Source organism: Phaenicophaeus curvirostris, chromosome 4 (assembly GCF_032191515.1).
Source record: "Phaenicophaeus curvirostris isolate KB17595 chromosome 4, BPBGC_Pcur_1.0, whole genome shotgun sequence".
NCBI classification, from domain to species: Eukaryota; Metazoa; Chordata; class Aves; order Cuculiformes; family Cuculidae; genus Phaenicophaeus; species Phaenicophaeus curvirostris.
This window is the reverse complement of record NC_091395.1, coordinates 2,618,325-2,638,492: the sequence shown is the minus strand read 5'-3', so window position 1 is coordinate 2,638,492 and position 20,168 is coordinate 2,618,325. Positions and strand designations below refer to the sequence as shown.

The 20,168-nt window shown below is 56.5% G+C and overlaps 2 protein-coding genes across 3 annotated transcripts in view; both read left to right on the top strand.

The window, feature by feature from the left end:
* The window catches only part of TIFA (TRAF interacting protein with forkhead associated domain), an 84,311-nt gene extending 74,579 nt beyond the window's left edge, over positions 1–9,732 (top strand). Inside the window, exon 2 of the mRNA XM_069855098.1 lies at positions 9,721–9,732. The gene's annotated coding sequence lies outside the window, so the exon portion shown is untranslated. The remainder of the gene's footprint in view (positions 1–9,720) is intronic.
* Positions 225–14,369, top strand: RBPMS (RNA binding protein, mRNA processing factor). 2 transcript variants are annotated; one of them, XR_011337285.1, is made up of 9 exons: positions 225–320; positions 6,496–6,573; positions 7,086–7,124; positions 7,249–7,311; positions 8,038–8,188; positions 9,020–9,150; positions 10,715–10,784; positions 12,078–12,183; positions 12,734–14,369. XR_011337285.1 is itself a non-coding variant. In XM_069855097.1 (8 exons), exons 1-7 carry the CDS (start codon positions 255–257, stop codon positions 10,775–10,777), a joined length of 591 nt encoding a protein of 196 aa, XP_069711198.1. In that variant the 5' UTR covers positions 225–254; the 3' UTR covers positions 10,778–10,784; positions 12,078–12,189. The 2 variants fall into 2 exon arrangements, 1 of the variants encoding a protein (XP_069711198.1); XM_069855097.1 differs by lacking the exon at positions 12,734–14,369 and having other exon boundaries at positions 12,078–12,189.
* The last annotated feature ends 5,799 nt before the right edge of the window (positions 14,370–20,168 follow it).

Below are 20,168 nucleotides of genomic sequence, written 5' to 3'. Positions count from 1 at the left end.
TGTGCCCTGTGTCCCTAGCCCCATACCCTGGGCTGTGCCCCATGTCCCCAGCCCCGTGCCCCCATACCCCATGTCCCCATACTCCGTGCCCCCTGTCCCGTGTCCCCAGCCCCGTCCCCCGGCCCGTGCCCCCTGTCCCCGTGTCCCCAGCCCCGTCCCCGTCCCGTGTCCCGTGTCCCCGCCCCCGGCCCCGCCCCGCCCCGCCCCCGGTGCCGCGGGAGCCGCCGGCGCTGGAGCAGCCGCCCGCTCGCACCATGAGCAGCCTCCCCGCCGACCGGGACGGCGGCGCCGCCGACCCCGCCCTGCCCGAGGAGGAGGAGGTACGGGGGGCCCGGGGGGGCCCCGGGGGGGCCGGGGGGGAGGGCTGGCAGCGGGGCATCCCCGTCCCCCGGCGGGGGGATGCGCTCCGCATCCCCCCCGCCCCCCCCCGAGCCCCCTCCGGGAAGAGCTCCGGGAGCTCCCTCGGGATCCCCGCGTCTCCCCGCGGGGTTGGGAGCGAACAACCTCGCCCCCGGCTACCCCGTGGGGCGTTTTGGGGGGGCGGCGGTGGGTCCCACGCACCCTCGGGGCTTCCCGGTGGGTCTCGCCCCCCGAAAAACGCGCGGAGCATCCTCATCCCCGCGGGGGACAAACCCCCCGTCCCCCCGAGGAGGGGGAGCGGGTCTGCTCCGCCACAGCCGCGGGGTTCCTGGTGCCGCCCGTGACCTTGAAACGGGAGTTTGGACTCTGGGAGGGTGCGAGCCGGCGGGTGGGGTCTCCTCGCTGCCTTTTCTGCGCCTCCAGCCTCTCCGCGGGGTCTCCGGGTCCGTAGGGAGCAGCGGGGTGCGCTGCGCATCGCCTCCCTTCGTTTCTCTGTTCCAAGGGTGGTTCCCGCTTGGAACTTCTCAAAGTTCCCCCCAAAGCAGCTCCAATCATGAGGAATTTTCCAGCCGGCTGGGCGCGGGGTGGGGGATGCTGGCGGGTCCCTGCGGGAGATGCGGTGGGAGATGCCCAGGGAGGCATCTCCCAGGTGTGCGCTGCCCACCCTGCTCCTGGCTGCGTCCACAGGGATGAGGGGCTGCTCATACAATCATAGAATCATAGAATAACCAGGTTGGAAGAGACCCACTGGATCATCAAGACCAACCATTCCCATCAATCACTAACCCATGCCCCTCAGCACCTCATCCACCCGTCCTTAAACCCCTCCAGGTGACTCACCCCCCTCCCTGACCCCTGACTTTGCAATCCAGCCCTCCTCGGGGGGCTGATGGACACGAGGGGTCCCTGGGGGGATGATGGACACAAGGGCCAGGCTCTTCCACCATGCTGGGGCGTGAGGAGGGCGACGGCTGCTCCTCGTCGCACGCCCAGCTCCTCCGGTGCCAGGCAGGTATGTTCCCTGTGCGAGTTTTTCCCAGCCCTGGCTGGAAGAGCCGGTGCTCTCGAGTGTTTGCTTAAGGGAAGAGAAAAAGAGGTTGCCCAACTACTGCAAACCTCTCCCCTGCCTTCTCTTCCAGCCTCGTGTCCCTCCAGAGCAGAAGGAGAAGAGGGGGGGGTCGATCAGGGTGCTGCGAAGTGGGACAAGTCCCCGCTTTGTCCCCACTGCCTTCCAGGGCTGGCAGGAGCCCCGCTGCCCGCTCCCTGGGGCAGCCTCGCCATCCTTCCAGCCTCTTCCCTTCCCAGGAGGGACCTCGAGGCAGGGGAGCTGGGGACTTTCGGGGGGTTCCCGGTGTCGGAGCGTGGGGAGGGCAGAACAATCCCGAAAGGAGGTCACACGTCACTTTGGCCGGGCGAGAACGGCATGTAAAAGGCTTGAGGGAGGCCTTATTTGGTAGCGGAGCAGCTCTGGAGAGCCCTGCTCGTGGCCCTCGTCCCCATCCCATGCCAGATCCCTCATCCCGGGGGGACCGGGGCATGGGGAAGGGACCCCAGGGATGGTTTCTCAGCAAAAGGTGCCCAGGGAGTGGATGAAGTTGGCCCCTGTGTTGCATCCCCCTCGCGCTCCTGCTTCCTTTCCTCCCTTGGAGCGCGGGCTCTGGAGGATTTGGGAGCAAGCCCCGTGTGGGAGCCAGCCGTGCGTGACCCCTGCCCGCCACTCCTCCGCTCTGTTGCAATCCCCAGCCTGCTCCTTTGGCTTCTCGCTGGCTTTTCCTTCACCGCTTCCTCGTTCCAGCTCTGAACTCGCTCTTCCCCAAGGGCTGCTCCGCTCCTCCGACGGCCATTTGGTTCCCAATCCGGAGAAGCGGCGACGGAACCGGAGGCTTGAGCCCAACCCTCCCGCATCCCGGAGTCACCGAGCCAGCATCCCTCAGCCTCAACCTTGTTTATGTCGAGGAGTTCTTTGCGTGCGGACACGCGGCTCCATAATCTAAACCCCGGCGAGGAGGATGCTGTGCCAGCACAGCCAGTATTTACACAAGGGCTTAATCCCCACGGGGCTGGAACGCACCCCGCCACGGGGCAGCCAGCACCCTGCTTTGCCAGGGCGGAGGGGGAAGCTCCGTTCGCCTTATTTTACGGCTGGATCGCGGCCCCGTGCCGTCGCCTTCCTCCTGCCTGGCAGCGGGCAGTCGAGCGGCTAATCGGGTGGTGGAGAATTAAAGCGAGTCCCCGCTGGACAGGGAGCTGGGGCCGAAGGAGGCGATTAAATACCTCGTGAATGAATCACCCGGGCTCCATCCGCCTCCCCACCGGCCGGTTAACGTTTACTGGTGGCGGCGGTGGGGAGTTGGAGTAGGAGAAGGGAAGCGTGACCACGCCGCGGGGGCACCTCGCATCCTCCGGGACAGCCGGCATCCCTCAGGGAGCCACGGTCCACGGAGGATCCAAGGCTGGGGAACCCTGGTGCCCTGCTTGCCTGGCTTGTGGCTTCGTGTGAGGAAGAGGAGAGCTGCCGGTGCTCTGCCGTGGACCGCTCCATGCTGGGGTCATCCTTGAGCCGGCGGCTAGGAACACCGGACACCCCTTAGTGCAGGTCCCTGCCTTGCCTTGTCCGTCCTCAGCCACAGCCACCCTAGCTTCTCCCCACTCCAGCATCCCTTAAACTGGTCTCGGTGGGATGTGGCGTTTTGGGGACAGCAGAAGGTGATAGTGGGACACAGAGGAGCAGAGGTGAGTGGGATGGAGGCGGCTTCCTAAGGAGAGGACAGTATTGGAGGCTAGGAGAAGGCATTCTGCAGGGACAATAAAAGCTCGGAGGGGACAAACGAGGAGTGAGGTGGTGGAATTGGGATCCAGTGGCCATGGCAAATCCGTGAGGTGTGGGGTGCAGCTGTAGGAACAGAGGAGGATGGAGGAAAGGGGACTCCTTGCAGTGCCAGGGCCAGGAAATCAAGGTGATGGTCACCTGTGGCGTCCTGCACCCGTGGCCAGTGGCTTCCTGGAGCAAATATCTGCACTTCATCACCTTTGGTTTCACCCCAGATCGTATCAAGGAGGAGAGATGGAGAAACTCTGAAAAACGCCTGCGCAGCAGAAACAAAACAGTTTGGGCTGTCCTAAACCAAGAATGTTTGGGCTGCAGGAATCCCACCACCGTGCTCAAACGCCCTTTGCTCAGGAGCTGTAGGTCTGGCTCTGTCCCACAAGACACTTGGGAACAGGCATCTCTGCCCTATCCACCTCTGAGAAGGGGTCATTTTTCCCTGTGGAAGAGCATGTGCGGGGTCATTTTTCCCTGTGGAAGAGCGTATACATGTCTGCCTGCCAGCAATTTCTCCGATAAGGCTTTTTTTCCTGCCTCAAGGGCAGGGTTTTGCCCTGGGAGTGTGTTTGGTGGAGTAGGGAGGCTGAGCCCCTGGGACCTCTCAGCACAGGAAAGCCCAGAGCAGCTCCCCGCAGGCTGGAGCTCTGCTTCCATTTAAGGGCAGGAGTAATATTTCCGCCTAAAATCTTTCCCTGGGCAGAAGGATATCCGTCCAGCCTGCTGGGAATTATCCCCAAGGACGCTCCCTTTGCCGGTCCCACCTCATTTTAGCACAGCCCAAACCCTCCCACCTGCTTGTTACCCAGCCCAGCGAAAGGATGCTGGTTTTACCTACCCAAACGTCCCTTCGGCTGGGCACGCTGACCCCCCCGGTGCCCTTTGTGGGGTGCAGATGGGGAGCACCCATGACCTCGTAGCACTTCCCTCCCGCTTTGGTCCCTAAACATCCTTTCGGGGCTGTTAACCTTCTAGGGGAGCCTTTGGAGCCCTTCTCCCTCTGGATAATTTTCCGGTTTAAAACTTGGCCGACCGGCGTTTGAACTTTCAAAGAAAACAAGTCATTACCGAAAAAGCCCTTCCTTTGCGAGGCTTAATATCAGAGCTTTTTGAGGTTTTTTTCAGTGTCTTTTATCTCTCCCATCTCTCTGCAGCGCAGCTATGGGGTGAAATGATCCGATGACCGTGGGGCTAAGTGACCCGGCAAGCCGGGCTCGGAGGGGTTTGGGTTTCAGGGACGCGGCAAAGCGGCGGCGGTTTACCCCCCGAGAGCTGTCTCCGACGCCTCTGGTGCCTCACGCTGCTCCCCAGCCGGAGGAGAGGCGGGAGGGCAGGGACGGGAGGCTCGAGGGATGATGGAGGCAGAGGGGACCGCGCAGCGATGCTCGGCCTCTGCGGGAGGCAAAGGCAGCTTGGGAGGTTGTCTTCCAACCTGGTGATTCTATGATTCTCTAAGGGTCATTGGGCACTGGCAGAGGCTGCCCAGGGAGGGGGTTGAGTCCCCTTCCCTGGAGGGGTTTAAGGCACGGGTGGACGAGGTGCTGAGGGACATGGGTTAGTGTTTGATAGGAATGGTTGGACTCGATGATCCGGTGGGTCTCTTCCAACCTGGTGAGTCTATGATGTGTCCGATGAGCTGATTCCCCTGGAGAGTGGAAGCGCTCAGCTGGACCTGTTTCACGGGGAATATTTTTTCCCTAGGAAAGGATAAATTTGCCTTCTTTATGTGGAATTACATGGATGTGAGGCAAGCTTCTCTGGATGAATCCCTCCTCCCTGCCCAGAGAAATTTGGGCAGTGTCACTGAGCACCTTGGGATGCTCCATCACCTTCTGATCTGGGATGGTCCCAGCAGAGGGGACGAGCTACTGGGCTGTGGAGCCCTGATTGAGGAAGGGGTGAGCACACACCTCAAGCTCTCAGCATCCCTCTGGACAAGGCCTTGAGCATCCTTTCCCAGCCAGAGCAGGGCTTGCTTTCCAAGAGGATTCTGGCATGGGGTGGTGGTACGTTCACAGCTGGCTTGTTGCAAGGGGTAGCAGAAGCTGGGTACCATCAGTGATGGGTATCAGCATCACCAGGGGTGTTGACACAAGGGCCATATGCAAACAGGTCCTGAGTACCTTTTGTTATTTAATGCATATAGGTCAGCCAGAGGTTTTGTTACACCCAGCAGGAATGTTTGCTGCTCCCAAGCTGGGAGATGGGGTAGATAGCTTATCTGCAAGAGAAAGAAGAAATGTCAGCAGAAGAATAGGCCTGGGCGGGTGGGCTGTTTCTGGCTTTCTCACATGTTTCTGTCTCAGGGAATGGGCCAAAAACTAAAGTGTAAAAAAAAAATAATCAACTTTTCCCCCTCCTCCACCCCAAAGCTGGCAGCTTGGCACTCAATGGTTGATGGCCTGGGGCTACGCCCTCTGGACCAGCTCTCACGAGGCATTTGGGTGCCTGAAAAAGTAAGCTACAACCAATTAATTCTCCAGATTACCCAATTAATTCTCCAGATTACCCGCTGGTAAGGTGCTGTGGGAGCAGGAGGGGTAGGGTTGGCTCACCAGCAAGCCCAGAGCTGAAGGGAATGGCAAGGCTGGGATCCCACCAGCGTGGGCACCGTCCCTGGGTGCCCCAGCGAGAGCAGAGCTTGTGGGTGATCAGTCACCATCTCCCCCAGTTACAAGCTGGTTGTAAAGCAAAACCATCCCCAGCACAGGTCATGCCCAGGCAGGGTTTACCCGTCCCCGTGGAGCCGCAAATCCCCTCTCGGGGTCAGTGGAAGCAGGATTTCTGCGAGCCGCCCCGGCTTTGAGGATGCCGCGCCACGGCAAATATTAGATCCACTCAAAAAGAGTTAAAACCCCTTAAAAGGTGACTTCTACAAACCAGGGACAAGCTGCTTAAAACCAGCCCCTCCCAAAATAGAGGTGTTCCTCCAGGAGGAAGAGTTGGGGTTCCCTTCTCCCAGTCCTTAATGAGCTGCTGCAATTAAGCAGAGACAATAGGCATTGTCTGCAGAGTGAGGGCTTTACTGGGGATGCTGGGAGAGATCCTGTTTGCCAAACTGGGGTAAGAAGGCACTGGGATGTTGGCAACCATTTCATTCATGAGAGTTATTGGTCTCGGTTACCTTTTGGAGATGTCTTAGCCTCTTGCTCTGTGGTCATCCTCCCAGAGAGCCGCGTCCCTCGGAGTGTGGCTTAAGGCTTTGGGCTGCTCGTGGAGTCACCTCTCTCACGTGCCACCACCCAGGGCTGTGGGAGGCATGGGGTACCCCCACATCAGCGCCCCCAGCAACCCCCTTTCTTCTCTTCCAGGTGAGGACACTCTTCGTCAGTGGGTTGCCTCTGGACATCAAGCCCCGGGAACTTTACCTGCTCTTCAGGCCCTTCAAGGTACCAGCCTAGGGAGTGGAGACGGGGGCTGGAAGCGCAGGGCTGGGCCTCTGAGCACCTTGGTGGGATCTGGAGGCCTGCTGGATTCCCCCAGAAAAGTCTTAATTTGATCTTTTACACGCAGGAACAAGTTTCTGTGCCTCTTTTCCCCAATAAACCATAGGAAAACGGCACTGGGCGTTTCGATTGCCTCGGGGTTTTAATTGCACGTTGACTTGCACCCCATTTAGCAGCAGAAGAGCATTGGCTGCAGACCTCTCCAGTCTCTCCCTGCCAGCCCTGCTGCTCAGACACCAGGGATAATATTATCAGGCATCCAGCATGGTACAAAAATTCAGCTCAGTGGGTCCCGTGCCGGTGCTGAGCCCCGACAAAGCTCTGCTTCATGCCCACCCGATGCTGCCCCACCGCAGGGCTCCCGGGTGGTGGATGCGGGTGGTTTTCATCTCCAAGGGGCAGCTGAATCATGGGAATCTCCACCAAACCCCCTTTTTGTTACTCTTTTCTTGCAGGGGTACGAAGGGTCTCTCATCAAACTCACCTCCAAACAGGTAGGAGCTGCTCCAAACGGGGCGAGCATCCCGTGCTGTGCTCTCTGGCACCCCAGGATGTGGGGTCCCCCCGCTTCCCACCCCACCAGCCTGACTGATGCTGCCTCCTCTCCTTCCTCCGCAGCCCGTGGGCTTCGTCAGCTTCGACAGCCGCTCGGAGGCGGAGGTGGCAAAGAACGCGCTGAACGTGAGTGTGCCTGGCCGCTCCAGTTTTTGGGGTTTTTTGCTCCCTCATTTCCTCATCCCGGGATACCTTCCAAATGCCTCCATCCCAGGGACGTGCATCCCCCACGCAGGCTGGCCCCACTGCATCCTCATCCCTCCAGCCGATCCCCATCCTTTCCGGGGGGCTGCATCCCTCTCGCCTTTCCCAGAGCCATCCGGGAGGGCTTGAACCCTAAGGATTAGAGCCTTAGATAGGGGTCAGCAAGAGACGCCTTTCTCAACCTCTCCTGCTTCTTCAGTGGGAAAAATCCCACCTAAATCTGCAAAAGAGAAAGCAAATTTTGCTTTCCTTTAGCAGCTCCCTCCTACCTCTGTGGAGTTAACTCCTGAAAACAGTCACGGGGAGAACCGCGTGGAGCCAGTTCTTCAATTCCTTTCCAGGCTTTGAATTAGGGTTTTTTTTTTCTTTTCCTCGTCTTCATTTTCAATGTAAAAACTTTTTTTTTTTTTTTTTGGCTCTGCTAATCCCTCTGGATAAGAGCTCAGCGTGCGGGATGCCGACTGCCAAATATGGTGCCGATGCTAAAGATGCCGGAGGAATGCGAGCTGCCTCGGGGCCCGGCAAATTAGCTCATTTCGAGGCTGGAAGTTCGGAAAAAAAATAAATAGTTGGGAGTTATTTTTGCTGCGGGGCTGGCTGGCACCCGGCAGGGCTCACCCACCCGCCGTGCCTCCTTTCCTCCAACAGGGCATCCGCTTCGACCCCGAGATCCCCCAGACGCTGCGGCTGGAGTTTGCCAAGGCGAACACCAAGATGGCCAAGAGCAAGCTGGTGGGCACCCCCAACCCCAGCACGCCCCTCCCCACCGCCGTACCTCAGTTCATCGCCCGGGAGCCCTGTAAGTACGGCTCGTGCCTCTCCCAAGGGAGCCCCACGCGGTCCCCCTGGCCGGCCGCCGCGGCAGCACCAAGAGGTTCAGGGGGGCAGGCACAGGGACTCGCCTCCATCCTCATTTTCCTCAGCAAAACGCCTTCTTCAGGCAGTTCAGCGTTGTGCGGGGATCGTGGGTGGATGTAGTGATGCTGGAGGGGACGGGGATGATGGGTGCGAAGGGGCATGGGTTAGTGCTTGATAGGAATGGTTGGACTCGATGATCCGGTGGGTCTCTTCCAACCTGGTTATTGTATGATTCTATGATTCTATGAAAGGGTGACAGGCAAGTCCAGCTCCATTTGGAGCAGCACCTGCTTGCTGTGAGCGTGGTGGCACGCGCAGGCTGGTGACCAGTGGCCCCAAAGGCGTTAGAGGGGAGCCAGGGGCAGGTGCCAGCCAGCTCAGGAGCCTGTGGTGCTGCAGCTGGGTCTTGGTGGAGACCTTGGCAGCGTCTTGCTGTGAGCGTGCCGTACCCCTTTCCGCTCCCGGAGGAGCATTTCTTGCGCGGACGACGATCACTTGCCTCGCTGCTGCACACGGACACGAGCCACACGGACACGAGCCACGCGCTCTCCTTCGTGCCTGCTGACGCTGGATCCCCGGGGTGATTAAACCTCTCGGAGATGACGCACCAGCCACCGACCGAGCAGAGTTCAGCGTTGGCTTTGTAGGGCAGGTCTTGCCAGCAGCACCGGCTGCGTGCTGGGAGGCCTGGTGGTGCTGCTGACCGGCACGTGGCGTGGCGAGGGCCACGGCCCATGGGTCACGGTTAACTCTCCTTCTTCTTTTCTTGCAGATGAGCTCACAGTGCCTGCACTTTACCCCAGTAGCCCTGAAGTGTGGGGGCCGTACCCTCTGTACCCAGCGGAGTTAGCACCTGCTCTACCTCCTCCTGCTTTCACCTATCCCGCTTCGCTGCACGCCCAGGTAATTCGGACCCATCTGCCACCACTGCGCTCACCCTCCCACCCGGCCCGGATCCCCCTCCCAGCGCTTGCCGGACCACTAACCTCTGCCCGGCTAGCGGGCCCTCGCTCCTCTCCTCCTGGAGATGTGGGGATGGCCCCCACACCCAGCCGAACCTCTCCCCGAACACCTCTCTCTGCCTTCCTACCTTCGCTCTCGCCCGTGCCAGGGACAGGCTGGGAGGGAGGGATGAGGGATGCTCGCCGGGGCCGGACCGTTCCCATCGCTCTTGGAGTTGAGGGACCCATCATGGGACAGGACGGGGGCTGCCCCTCAAGCATCGCTGGGATGCAGCTTGCCGACGCGGGGCGTGAAGCAGAGCGATTCTGACAGGGAGGAGAGGGCAAGCGAAGCACAAACGGAGGATCCATCTTTTATTGACGAGGCGCTCTCTTGTCACAAGCGCTTTTCTGCCGGCTGCCGCCGCCGGTGGCCCCCGATGGCAGCAGGCGGCCGTTAAAAATTAACCACCCGCCTCGGGAGAGGAGCGGGGAAAGGAAGAGGAAAAAGTGGAAGTGGAGATGGTGGAAGAGTCCTTTGCAGCGCCAGCCTTTGGATGTTTCCTGGAGCGGCGTTGTGGGAATGCTGGGAAGAGACCCCTGCTCCAGGGTGGGGAACAGGCAGCTGTCCCCCTGGGAGCCACATCGGACATCATCCCAGCTTTTACTCCTCGCCGCTGGCTCCGGCTTGGTGGTGAGCAGGAGGAAACGAGCACACGGAAGCAGATTTGCCAGATGAGCTGCATCCAAAAGGCTTTTGAGCCTGGCCTGCCAGGATTGAGCTGGGATAGCTGGTTATCCAGAGCCACCGTCTCTGGGAGCCGGAGGCAGACGGGCTGGTTTGAACAGGAGGGAAAGGAAAAAGCGCTCGGTGTACAAACCAGCCGCAGTCTTTGGATGAAACTCCAGCTTTTTGAGCCTTGCTGTTTGTAGGAAGAGCAGTGGTAAATATTATGGCAGCTCCGTTCTTGCCTTGTCAAATAAGAGCTAACAGGCAGCACCTGCGCTGCTCGGGAGGCTGGGGAAGCGGCTGAAGGGAATTGAGGCTCTGAGGGCCCTCTGGGAAAACCCAGGCTGGAACCTGGTGTCAGGAGCTGTTAGAAGAAATACTATTGGCCGTGGTGATAGAGGCGCCACCCCAAAACGAGAGCTGCGCCCCGCGGAGTGGCCTCCCTGGCTGGGTTCTGCAGGGAGCAGCGGGACAGGAACCTCGGGATGGTGGGGCTGAAGTGGCATTTGGCGTCTGACATATCCCCTCATTGTGTGTGGGCTAAGAGGGGGACGAGCCTCTCTCCAGCTTGGTGAGACCGTGTTGCTGCCACCCCAGCTCAGTCCTGCCACAAGCAGCGATGCCAGCTGAGCCCCAGCCAGAGTCGCTGCGAACTGGAGCCGGGATGGCCCCGCTGCTTGCATCTCCCTGCCCTGTGCCTGGCAAAGGCTGGGAAAGGGGAGCCCAAGGCTGGCCAGCTCCTGGCAGGGTGGGTGGCTACCACCCCTCTCACCCCCTGCCCCCCTTGTCGTTGCAGATGCGCTGGCTCCCTCCCTCCGAGGCTGGTTCTCAGGGCTGGAAGTCCCGTCAGTTCTGCTGAATGCCGGGTGAGTGCCGCCTTCTCGCTCCCATCCTCCTGCTCCGGTGTGGCCGGCTGGGGGACGCCTCCACCGTTAGTCTGAGCCCCTGACACGACTCCCGGGGGTCTCCAGCAGCTCCGGGTGGGCAGCCAGACCACCACCAGGGTGGTGAGGCCACTTAGCAGCAGGCATCGCAGCTCTGGGCACCCTTCGTGGCACCATCCACCCCGACACCTTCCCAAATATCCTGGGACAGGATGGAAAGGCAGGTCCCTGGGTCACTCTTGCAGCGGCGGAGGTTGTGAGCGCAGGGGATGAAGCGATGATGTGGCTGAAGGCAACCAGTGCAGCACAAATATCTCATTAAACGTTAATGAAAACGCTCCTGCGGTCTGGGATGCGGGGCTGCCAGAAGAAGTGCAGCATTACCAAGTGCCCAGCTGCCCAGCGGGAAGGAAAGGGGCTGGTTCAATTACACCTGGGACCTCTTGGGATAGAAAAAGCCCTGCGAGGGAGGCTGGGAAGAAAAGCTCTGCAAATAACTCAGCCTTTTGTGGATAAACAAGTAAAGGGGATTCAAAGGAAGAGGGGAGAGAGGCTTGGGCGATGCTGAGCATCGCTTGCCCCGTGATCACAGCCTGCCCCGACCATCCCAGCTGCCAGGAAGCCTCCTGCACGGTGTCTGCACCCACCAGCAGAGAATCCCCAGCAGATCCAAGGAGGCAGGGAGGCTCTGGCACCGGCTTTTGTGTTCCCCGGCACCGTAGCCACGAGGCTCACTCACCCGAGCAGGGCAGGGGGACCGGCCGTGGCTGCAGCTGACCCAAGACTTGGATCTGCAAAGCCTTTACTGTCTATTTTAGGCCTAGCAGATAAAAATAGGGAGAAGCAAGGCTTCGGGAACCAGTAGTTCTTCCAAAATGCGGGGCTTGCCAATGTTTCCAGCTAAAATGTAAGCAAAGTCTTATTTGGGATGGGGAGATGAGTGAATTCCTTGGAACAGGTCCTCCTGCCCACAGCAAGCCCAGTGGCCACCATAGGCAGTGAGGATGAAGGATCTGGGATCTTGGGGCTCCCTGCCAGGCTCCTCCAGCCGGGAAGAGCTATGGCACAGCCCAAGCAAAGGGTTCTGCTGCTGTCCTGGCTCTCCTGCTTGCATCCTTCCATGTACTTACTGCCTGGAGCCCGTCAGGGCAGGGTTAAACTGCTCCCTGAGGAAGCACCGATCCCAGTCACTGACAAATAACTTCTCCCCGGTGCACCCCGAGCCTGCGGGCTCCCCTGCCGGTGTCCCTAACGCTCCGCTGTGTCCTCCCACAGGTCTCAGGTGTGTGATGGTGGCCTACAGTCAGTCTTGTGGGTATTAACGGAGTCTTCCAAGGCGGCTACTGGGTTGGCGTGCTCTCCGCAAAACCACAGTGTGCTGGTAAGAGGAACACAGCCCCTTTGTGGGGGGTGTAGAGGGGTGAGGAAGCCAAGGCGATGTTCCCAAGGGAACGGGCAGGGAGACAGGAGCATCCCTGTGACTATGGCGCGGCGCTTCCAAACCACGGCTCCACCATTCCCGCGCTTATCCTTATCTGCGGCGAGAGTTCGAGAGTTTCGACAGCCGAGGAATGCCTCTCGGCTTTGAATTACCCCCCAGTAATCTCATCTCATCTCCCTGCAGTCCTGCTTCCTGCCTTGGATCAACAGAGACCGAATTCCTCTTAAGTGCAAAATTCAACTCAGATTTAACTCTCAGCCTCCCAGCTGCTGCCTCCTCAGTTAAAACCCCAGGGGCTACAGCCAGGGGGAGGAATAAACTGCCCCGGCTCTCCCCGCAGGCATTTCCCACCTTGCTTTTTGCTGTCCCATCTGCTCTGCCTCACCCCCTTTTCCAAACGAGGCGTGGTAGCTTCAGAAAGATTAACCACAACCCCTTTTCTGCATCCCGGCTCCTTTTTCTTTTGTAACACCTTTCTCTGTTGTTCCAGGCTTGAAAAGAAAAAAAAAAAACCTTCACACAAGTTTGGATTCCTCCAAGACTTTCCCACAGCCTCTATCACACATCTGCTCTCCTAGAAGAAAAACAAAAAGCATACCTAGTAATAATATTTTCCTCTTTTACACTGTATATTTGTAAGAAAGAGCGTGTGTTACTTCTGAAAGCATGGTTTGACAGGCGTCGCTGTAGCGTTTGAAAAGGCTTTTCAAACAGAACCATAGGAAAGGAGACTACAAAAGGAAAAAAAAAAAAAGAAAAAGCCAAATGAGAGCAAGTATTTTTATACCAAACTTCCTAAATAGGACAATCTCACACTGGGTCGGACCACAGGATTTGTGCTTGACTTCCAAATGCGTGTAACGAAGAGTTTCTACCCCTACCGGCTGCATGGTGAAGGCGTGATGTCCACGTGCCTGGAGATGTCAAGATGAACGATCTGGGTTTGGAGGAACTGTGCTCCGGCTGTGTCGGCGAAGACGTCTGCGGTCACTTACAGTATTACCGGTTTCTTCCCAGTTGTACCAAACGACAATCAGAAACTTTCTTATGGTGATTTGTTGTGGTTTTTTTGGTTTTTTTTTTTTAACCTTAGGGCTATGTTACTAGCTTGCTGTGCAAAGCTTCGGCATGGTACAACGGCTCGGATCAGGGATGCGCAGAGGCAGCCCGCACCACGTAGCAAGGTGACAACTTGCCTCCTCCTCCTGCCATAACCGCTTGGAGTTGTTACAAGCAATGTAAACCTGCTGTATGAGAAAAAAAACCCTCTTGGTTCACCAGCTTACTCAAGGTCGGGCGCGAGTCCCAGGCGACTTGAGGGATGCCTCCCGTCACGCCAAAGCGCTGGGCTGAACTGGGGTTGCAGTGTCAAGGTTGTGCTGGTCTGCTGGCTCGCTGGGTACCACTTCCATGTTTCCATGTGCAAAGAGAAGAAGAGAGGCTGCCAATGCCCTTGGGGCAGCGCCTGTAGCATTTATAGAGGTAACGTACCAGCAGAGAGACTGCTGGACATACTCGTGTCTCCTCCTCCTTGCTCCAGGATGAATTTGGAAAAAAAAAGCAAAGCAAAGCAAAACCTCAAACGCATTTTGGTTTCTTGAAAAAGGAGGCGCAAACGTTCTCCTCTTTTTGCCTTCATCCCTCACCCCATCTCTGCTGCAGGGCACACTGAGCTCAGCCACTGCCTGGTCTTCGCCGTAGCCGGTTTCCCAGCCACACTGAAGACACAGGGTGCCCGTGGCCTCGTTAAACAGCAGCAGCTTTCTGATCCTCCTCCTTTTCATTCCACGGGTGGGCCAAAACGAGACAGCTGAGGCTTCGGGTGCCAGAGCCGGGGTAAGGGATGAGATGGCGCGGTGGGAAACTGTCCCGTTGGGGTCTTATGTAAAAAGTGGGATTGGCAAAGGTGCCGGGAGAAGAAATCGATTCCAAGACAAACCTCTGAGCGGCTCTAAAAGCGATACCAGCATTTCCAAACGGCAGACTAACTCTTTTAGCAACTTATTACTTTGTCTTGTGGAGAGGAGAGAAGCTTCCACGTTGTCTACTCCGCTTTTGGGAATATGTTTAAAGGTACTTTTCTATGGTAATTTTTTAAAAATAAACCCAGTGATTATTATAAGTTACGTGCAGAGCATCGTCGTGTGCTGTGTCTGGTTAGCAACAGGGAGAAGGATCCCACCACACACCCACGCGGGCAATAGCAGCCTCCTTCCTTCATGCAGTGTTCCTGAGGGACGCAGCAATATTTCAGGGCAGATATCATCCCGCTTGGATCTCTAGGAAAGCTCCAAAATGCAGGCTGGAAGGATCAGCAGGCTTTAAATGACTCTAAGTTTACAAAGATGTTATCGGTTAGTTTTTAAACCTACTAATCTTGGCACGGAGCACAGGAGCTAAGCTGCAATTTTCCATGAGCTCAGCCACAGCAGAGGCAAATGTAACCTAGAGACAAAGGGCCAGATTAGTTATTATTTTTTTTAAACACGCTGAGAAAAACTGGGTTTGTAAAGCCCAACCTCGAAATTCCTCCTCCTTCCTCCACTCCACCCCCGCGCTAATAAATGTGATCAGCATCCCCAGGCCAGACTCCAAAACCAAAGTAGGGGGAGCAGGCTCCAGTTTAGCCCGGAGAATGGGGTGTAAAGGATGGAAGAGGAGGGTGGTGTTACTTGAAACCATGGCTGGCAGGGATGCGCCAAGGAGTTAAGCTCTTAATGTTGGATGGATGCTAATCCTGCCGCAGCCACCGCGAGTCACAGCTTTCGTTCCGAGTTGCGTTCAAGGGAGAGGTTTGTTGGCAGCCTGTGGAAGGAAGAGAACGACAAGCTGCAAGCGCAACGTGAACATATTGCTCAGCCCCACTGCTATTCAGGCCAACACCGCTGTCCCAGGCACTGCTTTAGCGAGACAAACAGATGCTTTCGGAAGCGGATTCAGCAAACATCCTCCAGCTAAGAAAGCTGCGAAACGTGGATGCATCCTCCCAGGCTTTGCCTGGGCACAGCATCTGCTCCAAGATCTGCCCTGTGAAGGGAAGCGGGGCCTTGCAGAAAACAGTCAACCTCTTGAATCACTTTTTTAAGGTTTTCGGCTCCGTGCTGATCGGCTCATGGGCGAGGGGCGGGAGCAGCAAGCTGCTTGCCCGTCCCCAGTGTCCCCTTTGCCCGTGGTGACCTTTCCCCACGCAGCCGGGGAACATTCCCTCCCCATGAGCTTCAAGGCACTTACAGGAAGGCCCGAGCTGCTGGCTGACACCAGGAGATTGCAAAATAGGGCCAGGGAGTCCCGGGTCAGTGCTGGCATCCGACACGAGGGATAAGTCCTGGGGGGTATGAGCAGGCAGAGCTGAAAAAACTAAAATGAGAAAATTCCATACTCTGATTGTTACCACTTTCCCAAGTCTTTCTCTTCCCCATTCCCCCAAACCCCACAGCTAAGATCAGGGAGAGGGGGATGTGAGAAACTCCTTCCTAAGCATCCTCATGCAGCTGTTGGCTGGAAGCGGCAGCAAAGGCAGGGAACAGACTCGCATGGCCCGGGGAATAAAACACGGCACCAACTCCCCGCGTTGCATGGACACACTGGGTGGGGAGGAATGGGAACAAGACAGGAGGAGGAGAGCTGTGTCTCCCTGAGGGCTGCACGGCAGGACAGGCAGCCTGTGCAGGGACGGGGGGATCGTGCCGCGGGAATGGAGATGAGCCAGCCAGGGCTTGGAGAGCAAAGGGCAGACAGAGCCGGCACCGAGGCCAGCCAGCAGTGCCCGCAGCCTGGAGCAAGCAGGCGCAGCTTCCACTCCTCCTCAGGAAAAGAGGGGAAGGAATATCAAGGTTGGGAGAGAAAGATAAGGTAGCACTGGGGTTTGGCCAGGCAGCTTTAGAGGCTGGGAGGGAAGTTGGTAGCTAAGAGCAAAGCGGCAGCTTTGGGGCCACAGAGCTCACCACAGGTTTGGTCCCCAATTCTCAAAGCTTGGTGATACCACACAGCCCGAATGCTGCCAGGGAAAGCTGCTCTGTGCTCCCTGCCAGCAGGGAAAGGCTCCACGCGCCGGGGAAAGCACGCAGCCAGGGCAGCCGTCCCCAGGCCAGCGAGACGCTTCAGCCCAGGAGGATGGGCAGGGTGCCGTGGACGTGTGCCCTGCTGCCCAGAGAGCCAGGCTGCAGCCAACATTTAAACACCATTATCCGCCTCGCTGCCACGCTCGGGCTAACAACCGAGACGGTGGGGGAGCTTAAAAAACAAAGCTAAGAAACACCATTAGCAGATCCCTGAAATGCTGCTTCTACAGCACGGGCAAGTCAACCATTAGCAGAGTCTGGACTTCATCTCTGCAGTCTCCATAATTAATAACAAGCTCAGAAGGGAATAGAGGATACAACACAGCTGACAGAGGCAGGAGGAAATCACACAATTACTTCAGGCCTTGGATGTAAGCCCAGAACTGCAGGTATAGTCAAAAAATTAACTTAATAGAGGGACAACCTCCTGACTTCACCATCTTTTTGCCCCTGCTGTGCTTGCACTCTGCACAACGTCTAACCCACGAGGCTGGTGAACTCTAGCACACGGGTCCTGACCACAGCAGCACTGCCGGGTGTTCAGAGTCACATCTGTTTCCTTCTGGGCTGCTGGGTAACCCAGAGGCTGTTGCACACACAAAGCAAAGCAGCAGAAAGCAAGCTGGTGGGAAACAAGGAGATACACCTCCCTCCTGCAAAAACTCCCCACTAGCTTTTTTTCCTGATATCGAAGCCAAACTTCCCACGTTCCCCGATTATGTCATCTGCCACAGCTGCCAGAAACAGTTTGACCACATCATCTCCCTAACTGCCCTTCAAGTCACAGTATCCATGACTAGATACAACCCCAGTCACCTCTTCTCCACACCAAACTGTCCCAGATTCCCACTATCCCCTTGGAACCTTTTCCCTGACCAGCACTGGAGACCCAATCAGTCCATCCCCAGCATTCCTACACCTCTCGAACCGGGGAGGAAGGCCCACTATAGCACGATGGAGAAGCTGCCTTCCTGCCAGGAGCCCTTCTGTGCGTCCAGCTAAGCCCTCTTATTTTGGGATCTGCCACTCCTCCTTATCTGCTTTACAGGGATGTGTCTAGAGAGCCTGCGCACGACTGACAAGACAGACACAGTTAGGAATGCATCTATGGATCCAGAACAACAGACCAGAGAAGCAGCACAGAAGCAGATCCTCTCTCCCCTGGGAGGAGACCGAGCCCCACACCACCTCGCCTTCCGCATTACAACAAAATGCCAGGTCAGGGCTGCCGGCCGGTGTGGTCCTGCCTTCTTCAAGCACCCCCAGAGCCAGGCTGGACAGCGTTGTAGCGATGCCAGCCCTCTGAGGCGGCCTGGAATATTGTTTTCAGGCTGATCCCTCTCCTGGTGACAACTCAGTGGTGGGCCTCGATGATCCAGCTGTATCCCTGGCTTTGCCAGCAGCAGGAAGCTTGTACCAGCAGATTGGGGTCTGTGCTCTCCTCTCCCTCATGGTTGATAGCAGTTAGCCTTGCCAGTCCTAACCAGTCAACAGAAAGCACTCAGCTCTACTGGACATCCTCCCCCAGTTGCAGTAGCCGACAGCGGCCCCCGAGGCAGTAGCACACAAAGGAATTTGGGCCTGGTACATTACCAGCGACCGGAAAGCAAGCAACAAAGCTGGAAATAATGAGATGTCAGTGCCATGCTTGCTTCTAGTCATCTGCAAATGCAGCCCCTCCTCATCAGCAGGTAGTGGGAGCCCAGCTCTCCCCGGTGGCCCTGCACCGCCTGCCCGCGCTCATGTGAAGTGACAGCTCTCACTGCCTACATACACATGCAGGGTCTTTATACCGTTTGTCAGAGCTCCCTTGCCTCTCTCTTCTCTGCTCTCTAAAAGCCTTGAATGATCATGATGAATTATAGATTAGCTCTGGTACACACCACCTTATATCAGTTTTGTCATTCAACCATGCAAAATCCTGCTGCTTTCCATCTTCTTCCAGAATGATCATTGTTAACAGAGGAGGAGATGGAATAACTCCTAGTTAGAGCAACTTCTAGGGACTGAAGCCAGTAGAGCTCCACGTTTAGAGGCATGACAACCCTGGGCTATTCGACTCATACCTTAAAGAAACAACAGTGCTTTTATTTTGGGGGTGAGAAGGAGCAGACAAAGAAAAAGGTCTGGGTCACATCTCTAGACACAAAGAAGTCCTAGCGAGTTCCTCCTGAGAGGCCAGTGCAGCCTTCCTCCGATGCTCATAGTCAGGCATGCCATACAAGAGTACCTTTTCAGATGCAAATCCTAGCCCAGCAATATCTGCCTAGAGAGGAAAGGCTATCAGCAATGTGACCTGGCTTATCCCACTGGCTCCCTCCTTCTCCCACTTTGTCCCCGGGGAATCGGCACACTTAGTTCCCAACAAGACCAACTAGTGTGATATCGAGGGGGAAACAGAGGACCAAGCGCACGTTTCTGGCTGGTGCAGACCTAGAAAGAGCTGTGCTCTCTTGGGAAGAGCTCCAGAGGCTGCTGCAGATACTGCCTCTGCAGACACAGGCTCAAGCTCCAATTGTACAAGTGAAAGGATGATGTAGACAGCCAAGACAAATCTCAGAGAGCTCCCACCACTGAGAATGAGCGTCCTCCTTTTCCCCTTTACATCCATCAGCATCGCAAGGGGTGGGAGCTGAATGCCTCTTTGCTCCTGGCTGATACATCAGGCAAAGAAGAGAAAGATGCCATATCAGAAGAATGGCTCATCAGAGCCTTCCTTCCTCCATTGTCCCAGGTTAGAAAGGCTCAAATGGCAGCTCCTCCAGGATTGACACGCCGAATCCTAGAGCTGGGGGAACAACGTCCTCGCTGGACAGGACACGCATCACCTGAGGAGCCTCAGGAGAGTGGAAGAGGCAAGTCCTCACCTGGCAGGGTAAAGACTGTACTGAGATGGGTTTGCAAAAAGCCTTTCTGAAATGCACAAGAAGGTGCATGCCATGAACTAGATGAACTGTAGGTCCCTTCCAACTGAAATAGTCTATTGTACGTTCTATCTTTGTGAAGGGCAGCCTGAGTCCCCTTATTTTCCTGGTTAACAGCAGAGGCTTCCAAGGAATGAAGAGAAAAATAGAGCAATATGCCCATGTCCCCCATGGCCAGGCTGAGGGAACAAGGATTCTGCCAAAGAAAGCAAGCTGAGGGCAGGATGGTTTTGGCCACTGGGAGAATCATCTCGCCAGACACAGAATACATGAGAACATCCCGGAGGAAGATTAATTAGGCTTCAGTTTTTAACAGCTGTTAACTCTTATGCTGAACTTCAGTGAAAAGCCCCATTTGGACATTACGCTGCGAAGAGATGAAGGGCACTGGTGTGGTACTAAAATGCTTTCAGCAAACACTCATGTTGATACAGTCAGAGACGTTTTCAAGTTGCACCATTTGATTTTTAAGAGATCATGGAAGAAACCCATAAGGGCTGCTGGGAGTGTCTTCGATAGGGAAACAAAATCCAACTCCTCAAACATGGGCAGAAAAGAGGAGCTCAGGCTTGTCTTCTGACCTTGTTTTCTTCGCGCCTGCTTGTCTATATTCCATGCCACCTCTTAACAGGCCAACATGAGCTTCCCTTCAGCTATTTTTTGAGACTGTACCCTAACAAGTTGGAAAACTTATTATGCCCTCTCGGCTAGCCCTGAAGAGACGACTTCTCCTCCAGTGAGACAAAGCATCTAATCCAGTCTTTCCAACTGGTCATCAGCCAGACTGGTTTGTTCCTTTCCATACTGGAGACTGACAATGCCAGCGCAACACACAGAGCTGGCACTCCATCTTTCTTTCTTGATCTCCTGTTTCTCATCTAACATATTTTTAATCTTTGAAAGTAGCTGGAGGCGTTTTCTTTAGATTCTCCTATTATCT